The sequence below is a fragment of the Cyprinodon tularosa genome, unplaced genomic scaffold (genome assembly GCF_016077235.1).
Source record: "Cyprinodon tularosa strain WSP-4 unplaced genomic scaffold, ASM1607723v1 ctg321, whole genome shotgun sequence".
In the NCBI taxonomy this organism is placed as follows: domain Eukaryota; kingdom Metazoa; phylum Chordata; class Actinopteri; order Cyprinodontiformes; family Cyprinodontidae; genus Cyprinodon; species Cyprinodon tularosa.
Window position 1 is genome coordinate 719,083 of NW_024039032.1, and position 9,928 is coordinate 729,010.

At 36.1% G+C, this 9,928-nt stretch overlaps 1 protein-coding gene across 1 annotated transcript; it reads right to left on the reverse strand.

Annotated features, from left to right (window-relative positions):
• Nucleotides 1-5,095: 5,095 nt before the first annotated feature.
• On the reverse strand, nt 5,096-9,695 carry leap2 (liver-expressed antimicrobial peptide 2). Its single transcript, XM_038293126.1, has 3 exons — nt 9,398-9,695; nt 8,667-8,854; nt 5,096-6,594 (listed from the first exon to the last, which is right to left on the reverse strand). The coding sequence occupies exons 1-3, from the start codon at nt 9,482-9,484 to the stop codon at nt 6,540-6,542; spliced, it is 330 nt and encodes a 109-aa protein (XP_038149054.1). The 5' UTR covers nt 9,485-9,695; the 3' UTR covers nt 5,096-6,539.
• Between the last annotated feature and the right edge of the window lie 233 nt (nt 9,696-9,928).

A 9,928-nucleotide genomic window follows, 5' to 3' on the forward strand; every position in this document is an offset into this window, starting at 1 on the left:
CTCTCCAGGTTTAAATAGAATAGAATAGAGTAGAAAATCTCTTTATTGCCCCACAGGGGGGAAATTCTGGTGTTTACAGCAGCAAAAAGATTATAGGAAAGAAAATGGTCACACAAATGTGAACCTTAGAAAAATGAATAAGAATAACATACTAGTGAAGAGTTAAACGATAAACAATAAAATACTGTACTTTAAAATGTTTTAACAATATCAAACTGTGCACCTGGACAACAAATAACCAATATACAGCTATGGACATTTCTACAGTAATGGATGTTTGAAAATAGCAGCAACATCAGAGATGTGCAGAATGACAGCAGCATGTTATTTAACTGACTAAGATAGAAACTGAGCAAAATCAGCATGAATGTAACAACTTATTGAGGTTGTTGGGAACAGTGATGGTTATTTATTTATTTATTTAATCAGAACAGAGCACATTAATGAACAATCTTATCCTTCTGTACAGATTTTAAATGAGCCAGATTATAGCATAGTTGCTAATTTACATCTGTAAAAACAACACAACAATATCAGTCAAAAAACATAGACACACGTTCAGACAATGACTTTACAACTATAAAATTAGTGAGTGCATGACTGGGAGCTTTTAAGACAGTTTAAGGTGCTTTTTAAATGTGCAATAACTGGGACATTCCCTGATGCTTGTTGGGAGGCTGTTCCAGAAATGACCCCCTCTGACTGATAGAACGGTTTGTCCAAAGGTTGTTCTTCTGTGGTGGATATCTAGGTCTCTGGTGCAAATACATCTGCCAGGTTTAATGTAGGTAGAAAGTGGAGGCGGGGCTAATCCATTCAGAACTTTTTAAATTAAACAACTATTTTTAAAATGAATAAAATGTTCAAAATTGAGCATATTGTATTTTTCAAAAATATTACACTAATGGAATGACAGTGGCTTTTGATCATAGATTTTTAAAGATTTTTTGCACTGCAAAAAATATAAATCTCAATAAGTTATTTTTTCTTAAAATAAGTGTCTTTTTCCTTGATTTGAGGAGGTAAGTAAGACACTTTGCCAATGGAACAAGACAATTTCCTTTTAAAATAAGAAAAAACTATTTTATCGTCTTATTTCAAGTAAATATTATCTAACTATCTTATTTTAAGAGTGAAAATACTCATTCCATTGGCAAATCATCTTATTTACCTGCTCAAATTAAGGCTAAATATACTTAATTTAAGCCATTTTTTACTTATTTCTGGATTGTTTTTGCAGTGTGAATAATATTTCTATTGGTTATAAAGTTGTTAACGGTGGTTATAGAGTCTTCCAGCTGCTGGGAGGGAGGATCTGTGATAACGCTCCCTGGTGCATTTATGGTGCAGCAGTCTGTCACTGAAGGAGCTCTTCAGTTCTGCAACAGCTTTATGCATGAGGTGGGAAACATGATCCAACAGATGTTAATTTAGTTCGGATCCTTTTGTTTCTCACCTTCTGCACTGAGTCCAAAGGGGAGCCAATCTCAGAACTGATCAGCCTGATCAGCTTATCCAGCCACTTTCTCTCTCAGCAATGCAGTTGGACACACTATGTTTCTTACAAAGTTCAAAGTTCATCCTTAAGAACAGGTATTTTGTCTTTTTTATCACACTTGGGTCAAATAGCACCTTATTAGCAGACATATGCAGGACGTTGATATGCTGAGAAGGTAGGAACTACCTCCTGGGAGAAGAAGAAAAACAGGCAAGATACCAGCCTTTTGGGAACTGAAGTGGGACACCACTGTTTTAGAGATTGAATGACATTCCACAAATGTGACAAACTCAGGGAAGATATTCTTTATAGTTTACACATTTTATTAAGATGCTAGTTGTTGCCATGTTGTTCAGTAGGATGAGATCTCAAAGCAGAGTTGTAGTTTCTTTGTGGCAATAGATTCAACCTTAAACCTGTATAGAGATTTTAGGCTCTCCATTTTCTCTTGGTGTTTTGAAATAAAAAAACCAATCAGAACAGTTGTCCTGCTTATTTTTTGTGGCATTTTCATGCAGAAGTTGTTACAAGTTGGTGTAAATGTTCTATGCATCAATACATCAGGTGGTTTCTGAAAGTTACAAAGTTCTATAAAGTTACCCTTAAACGTTATACAGAAATGTTACTAATATTAGAAAATTAAAGTTGTACTTTTGATTATCTACGCAATTTCAAAAGTGAGTACTTAAAAACTTTAACTTCAGTAGATTTTTGACCGAGGAACTTTTACTTCTAGTAGAGTAAGATTTGATCACAAGTATCAATACTTTACTTCGTCCAGCACTGGATTTTACATCAATGACTTAAGACTTGAGTTTGACCTGTATACTGGAAAGGCTTTCATATTTTACTCCAAATTTAGTTTAAATCATCCCATATTAACAAACACAGACCGTCTCTGCCTCTCTCTGCACTCTGTGTCTATGTGTGTGTGAGCTGCAGCAAAGCCAATCAAGTGCTCCACATTACAACTAAAACTCCATCTATGTTCCCAGGTGTAGTTTTATTTTCTAAGGTTCAAAAACCTCAAAGTTGAGATAGAAAATCACAATTTGAGATGGAATAATTTTTTCTAATTAGAAATTAGAAAAAGAGTAGGGGCTACTGTTGTTTTGCTATGAAGAGAAAGACCAACTTTAGCTTATTAGCAAGTATTTAGCTGCGCTGGTTTGTCTACCAGTTGAGATAAACTTTGATTTTATAAAAGAACACATGTTCCATTATTTACAATTCAAAAGTAATTGAACTATGTAAAAGTTAAATACACTTGATATAATTTGAAATTTGAAGTTTCAGAAATGGGAATAACTATTAGTTACCTTTCTTAAAAGTCTTTATAGGGTCTCAGTGAAATACATTCAAATTCAAAATTTCAATTCGAGAGTGTTACTGGAGGACAAGAGCTTATTACTTTTGAAACATCCATCCATCCATCCATCCATCCATCCATCCATCCATCCATCCATCCATCCATCCATCCATCCATCCATCCATCCATCCATCCATCCATCCATCCATCCATCCATCCATCCATCCGTGATGTGGGGCCGTTGCGGATCCCCTGCAGTCTATGGGCATAAGGTGGGATATAACCTGGACAGCTTGCCAGTCTGCTGCAGGGCTTTTGAGACATTTGACAAATAAATACTTTCATCAAAAACAGTCACTTGGTAACTAATATGTAAAAAGGAAATAAAAAAAAAGGAAATACATTTTATAAGAAATTTGTGAAAAACACTTAAATAAACACTTTTTTTAATAACATATTCCTCTGAACATGAATGCTGATACAGAGTTAGCTCCCATATCAGAGGATTTAGAGAGCACTTCCAGCCAGTCACAGTTAGAGAAACAGGACTGATGATGATAAGAACAGACAGGGTGAAACTGCTATGAGAAAAAGCAGAGAGAACATAACATTAACTGAACTGAGCCTGGTTCTGCTGGAGGTTTCTTCCTGTTAAACGGGAGTTTTTCCTCTCAACTGTTTCTACAAGCATGCTTATTGTGAGGGATTGCCTCCGAGTCAATGAGTCGATGCAATCAAACTTTGTATCAATTTGACTGTATGATCTGGTGAACTGTAAAGTGCCTTGAGATGATATGTGTGGTGAATTGCTGCTGTATAAATAAACTGAACTAAATTGAACTGAACAAACAATTTCTGCAGAATGGGAGAATAGAGATAGAATGAAGCAGAATAATGAAAAGGGGGTCCCTATGTGCTCCAGTGGTCTAGGCCTATAGCAGCATATCTATAGAGATAGCACTGGATAACCTGAGCCACTATAACTATAAGCTTTATCAAAAAAGTTTTAACCCTATCCTTAAAAGTAGACTGGATGTTTTACTTTATTTACAGTAGGTAACCTATCAAACACATTAGGCAACATTAGATCACTGGTGGTATTCAATGACGCAGAGTTAAAACTCAGCTTTAAAAAGGAGGTGGACCCTGCAGACCACATTTGACCTTACCATTTTACCATATTTCCTGTAAAGTGGTTTTTATATCCAGGTCGCAAAAAACGATAACTTTAATGGCAGAGGGTTAACTTCAGGCTCGACTCCGTCTCGACAGTCTTGAAACTTGACTCACAACTTGATATAAAAACTTGAAACATATCTGGTGAGACTTGTATTACTTGGTCCAACCACTGTGCAGACCCTTATGGGCCATTTAGAGGCCAAGCTAATATACATTGCAAAGAATTTTTTATTTGTTAACCTTTTCTTGTACCCTTCTTCTAATGTTATTCATTTATTTTAATCATTTGTTACAATAAAATCTAAAAATAAAAAAGAATTTGCACATAATTTAGAAAAAAAGACTTCCTTATTGTATTATTTTAAATAGTATATCAGATGTTCGGTCATTGGGTAGCCTTATTACCAGATTATTTTTACTCTTACTTAAGTAGAAATGTGAAAAAAATAGGGTTACTGTTACATAAATCCTAGTGTTAGGTGCTCCACCCATGTCTGTCTGGTGTGACCACAATGAATTATAGTCCATCTTGTTCCCGAGTGATTTCAGGAGGCAGATTTCCTCACATTAGACTCTATAACTCTAGATCTACCTGGTTTACATGGATAACATGCTTGAAAATGCCTTTACACACAGAGGCATTTATATTAAAATGATCCTTGGTCCTCCGGCTGCAGAATGAGCACCGAAACAAGGCGCCTCCCCGACCTTTTTTTGAAAATTGTTTTCTGTCCAATTTATGATTTTAATCAAACATTGTTTTTTGTCCAATGAAGGACATACATTCAGATGCAATGAAGACATCACAATCTTCAAGCTCAGCTGCCTGTGTTTTTTAGAGACTGAGGAGTGAGGAGTGAGTTAATGCACAGAAAAATATGCCAACTTTACCGAATGTGTTCAGCTTTAGACTAATGTCTCAGTCTGTAGAATGATTGAAATTGTTTTCTGCTCTTTCCATTCAAAAAACAGCCTCTCCAAGAGCATTGCTGATGCCTTTCCTTTTTGCATCGCAGATCTGTTAACCCAACCACTGGTATTTAAAGGGCCACATATTTTTAAACCTACCATTTGCATAAAGTACAAAATAAAAACAGCTGAAACCGGACTGAATCCTTTTTTTAAAAGCTTTTATTTGACTTTTTTTTCCACCCGTTTACATGTTTGTAACACCATACAGTACAAAGATAATTGAATTTAAAAGTGCAGTCCGACTGAAATCTCTCTCTCTGAACAAAACATGAGACACCGCCTGCCGTGTGCATGAAGTAAACTCGGCAGGCTTGTTAAAAGGGGACTCTGAAACCCATGAGATGGTAGGGGATATATGTGCAAACATTGAGGCCGTGCTGCTTCTGGTTATGAATCTGTTCCATATTGAGCACTTGAAAACCAAATCATGATAAAGTATTCTAGAGCGAACAAAAAAAAATAAACAAAAAAAAAATAAAACAAAATGCAACCAAAAGCAGGGACATTTTACATTTAGACAAATAAAGCAAATAAATATATCTCTGAGATCCTATTGTGTAAACAAAATTATATTGTCGACCTTTAGCTTATGTTAAATGTATGAAACACAGTTTTCATTTCCAACATGACTTTTTAAAATTAGTTTTTAAACTGTCCAGGAAACAGGCGCCTGCAATCTGCTTGTAACCTTTACTCCTTGACTCTGCGTTCGCTGCTCTTTCAGTCCGCTTTTGTCAGCTGTGCAAGAAACAAATGATTCTAGAGTACAAACGATTGATTTCTATTTTAAAGAAAAATCTTTTTTTTCTGTCATCGAATCCATTTCAGTGAAGGATTAGTGTGTATTCTGCTAAACAAATTGCTGCACGTAGGTCGTCTTCTGCAGCGTGGACTCGCTCTAGATAAAAGGAATCCATGTGTACTTTAAAACAACATACTGACAGCAAATTTTGACCAGATGTGGGACAGAACGAAGGTCATAAAGGAGCACCTAAATAGTGCAAAGTTTTCTCTGTGCTTTTTGCTGATCCCCTCTCCTACTATCTTCATCTTTCGTTTGAAAAAAAAAGCATCAAACAAAGACAAAAAAGACTATTTCAGCCAATTCTGCCCAAACTGTTGAGTTATATCTACTATCTTTCAAAATGAATCCTATGATCATATCGTAAGAAAACAGCCAAACTTAACATAACCTCCATGCTATCAGGGAGGCTGTGTAAAGATAAGACTCCATCGTATCGTTTGTGTAATGAGGTTCAAGGCCAAACACACTGAACATCCAAAATTGACTTTTCATCTTTTGAGTGACAGCCTCTAGCTTTAAGATCATAGCACCAAAGTAATTTTGGCCACTTTCCACAGCTAAACAAAATTATAAATCTATCTAAATGGACCCATTTTCATCTAGTAGTTAAATTGATAATGAATGCATGTAGCTGTGCAGATATTATATATTTATCGTTATAAATACAAAACTCTGATAATAAAGATAAAGAATAAAAATTGGTATTGTAGCTTTAAGAATGCATCAAAACTGTGATCAAACACCAACGTAAACCCAATGGTTGTGTCCTGAAGGATCTAATATTTCACTGGCTCAGTTGAGGGCCGTTGGTTAGTGGAGCAGCGTCCCTCCCTGTGGACAAAAAGAAAGTTGTAAAAACATGATGCACAAGACTGCTAGATGTAGAAGCCATCATTATCTGCAGTGAACAGCAATTTAATAAAGCCAGTTTCTGGTAATTTAGCTAACGAGAGGGAAAATCTGATGCAGGTCCAACAGATTCTAGAACTGTTACTTCCCCACTGCCATTAGACTGCTGAATGTTTTGTAAAATGGGTTATTTTATTGTATTTTATTATATTTATTATTTAAAAAAATGAATCTGAAATGTTACACTTGTAAATATACAGTCATATGTTTTTATTACTGTTTTTATGTATTTCTTAAGGCTGCACTTTAAAAAAATGAAATTGTCTAGAGAGCTGTTCTTAACTAAATTTATTTTTATTTTACACTTCTGTGTACAAAATGACAAAATAAATTTGTCTAAGTCTAAGAAAAGCTAATGGAAGGAAACATAAGGAAAGCTAAAATGCTAAAATCTAATCTATCTATCTATCTATGCAAAAACTTTACCAAAAGTTAAGCTTCATTTCAACAAATTTAACTTCAAGTTTCTTTGATTTAGAGAAAAAAAAGGATAAAATATTTGGGTTAAACCGCCAAAGTTCTTAGCTGCTGCATCCAAATTTAAGCTAGCAGGCCAGTCGCTATGTTTGCAGATGATGCAAGTGTGATTAGATAAGAAAACTTGATCTGTTTTAAATGGTAAAAATCAATCCCAAAGCCTTCAGTGAAAGAAATTTTAGGCTAAAGAGTCAAAGGTTCTTGACCTTAAATGCAAAATGGTTGCCAAGAGTTCAGAATATCTATTGCTTCAGAATGGGAAAATAAAGATAGAATGATAGAATGATGAAACAGGGTCCCTATGTCCTCCAGTAGTCTAAGCCTTTAGCAGCAGAACTATAGAGATTACTAAATCAGTGGCACACATGGTACACTTCCATTTCTCTTTCTTCTGTGCATACTGTAAATTATTTAAAAGAAAACGCAAGAAATATTTCTTGTTCTTATTTATTGGCTTGAATTAGCTACTAGTAGTAGAATGCTATAAGTTAGCTAGCATAAAATCACAGGAGTTTCAGACTAAAACCATCTCCAGCAGCAAAATTTGAATGAAATAGTCATAGCAGGCATGGACGAAGTTTTGATTTCAGAAGTGGGGGGGGTGGGGGGCAAGTAATTTTTAACTAACTTTAGTATGTTTGACCGTCCAATCACAGTTCAGATTCAGTGGCACATCAGATGTTTGTAAAGTGAGCTTCTCAGGAGTGACAGCGGTGACAGACAATCACATAAGAAAGGACGACTGGCCAATCAGGAGCTTGTGGGCGGGCTAAACTAAGAGAACCGGGCCTCAGCTTGAACTACGTTTTTCCGCTTGGTCCTAGTGCTTGATGTCTGTGTTGTGCAGGGTAGCATTGTTTTTGGACATTAAAACGTGCAGGGGACCAAAATAGCAGTTTGAAAAAGTGCAGGGGACATGTCCCCCCGTGTCCCCCCCCCCCCCAACATTACGTCCATGATAACAGGGTAAATTACAACTACTTTCTTTCGAACATTTGTTTTAGCCTGCCTAACCTTCAGCCTTGCCTATCTAATGTTTTTGGAGATTAATCTAAATAAAAGTCAATCATGAGGTTTAAAGCTCTTGTTTCAAGTTAACAGATAAGTCACTAATTTCGATAACATATAACTTCAGTGATGCCTTTTGTGCGCTTTTTGCATGTTCTATTTGCAATCGCTTCCAGGTTTTAAATTTGCCCCTTCTGGAAGGTGCTGTATTTCAACTTTGAAAGTGAAAACTCTCAGGCAGTGGATATTTGAAAAGTAACGCATGTAAAACTTAATGAAAGGTGTAGAAATGGATGCATTTTGAGACTTAAAAACAGTAGTGTATGTGATTGTTTAAATGCATAAAATGAGAAAAATGTGTTGTTAGGAGTTTGTACTCCAATTAGCAGGTAAGCTATTGCAAACTTCAATGAAAAGTCTTTATATACTTATATATGCGTTGTTTCTAGATATGTTGATGCATCAAAAATTGAATAAATGGCAGATTTCATTGGCAAATTTCCTGTTACCTGCAGACTCCAGTTGAACATTCAAAGTTATTTTGGCAGAAAGCTCCGGACGGTTTGCTGCTCATGATCCTCCACAGTGGGGTCATTCTGGCAATCCTTTTCAGTACGTGTTTTGTGTGTTCTCCTCCTCGATCTGTGATCTGACCAGAACTGGGCCGGATCGGTGACACTAACGGACCCGCACGTGTCTAAAGAAATACACAACAAAAATACAAGAATTTCTATAAGAAAGTTACCCACTGGTTCTCTGTAAGGCATTGCTGTTTGGTTTGCAAAAAAGCCTTTGGACAATCAGTTTTGGCGCATATGAAACATGCGACATACACGGCACAAAGATGAAATCTAAATAAGTAACTTTTTAATTTAAGTTACTTCTTAATATAAATACATCTTTTTTTCTTTTTTCTTTTACATCTAAAATAAGAAAAAAAAACGATTGCTTTGTCTTATTTGAAGTGCATATAGTCCAACTATCTTCCTTTAAAAGTAGAAATTCGCATTCGATTGGCAAACAGTCTTATTTACCTACTGTAGTCAGATCAAGGGTATATACACTTACAGTAATTTCAGAAATGTTGTTTTTGAAATGTAATGTATTAGACTTCTAGTTCAGAGCTCTGAAAAGCCACGCACTTTGAATAAAATATCCAAATTTAATGTTTATCTTAAATTAGGAATATCTGAAAGTTATTGTCAACATTTTAGTCAAATCAACATTTGGTTGAACTTACCTGCTCCGACAGCAATAAGACTGTGACGCACATCACCACCAGTGCTTTTCTCTGGCTGAAGAAGCTTTTCTGTTCCATCTTTCCCATGGATTGAAAAAAAAAACAGAATAAGCAAAGAGAGATTCAATCTCTGAACACCTCAGAACCCAGCCTGGACCAGTTGGATCCACTGATCTCCAAGTTGGGACCTCAGCTTGAGAACTGGACCTGCTCTGCAAGGAAAGTTCTTGTTGTTCCTGCAGCGGCTTGCTGAAGGTATAACCCTGGATCTGCCTGACTCAGCAAAGATTGATGGGTTGGGCTCTCCTTTATATAGGAAGACCATGATCCCTAAGGGGTGGGGGGGCACGAGGGAGGGACAGAACTCCAGTCTCCAAAGTGTAATTACCCCCCCTTGTTTCTCTTTATCTCTCTTTTTTTGTCTAATTGTGACATGATGTGTCTGCACAAAGCAGTTGCCATAAATCCTGCGTCAACCATGATCATAAAGGCGGAAAGTTACAGGAAAAAATTATGCTTCCAGTAAGACAC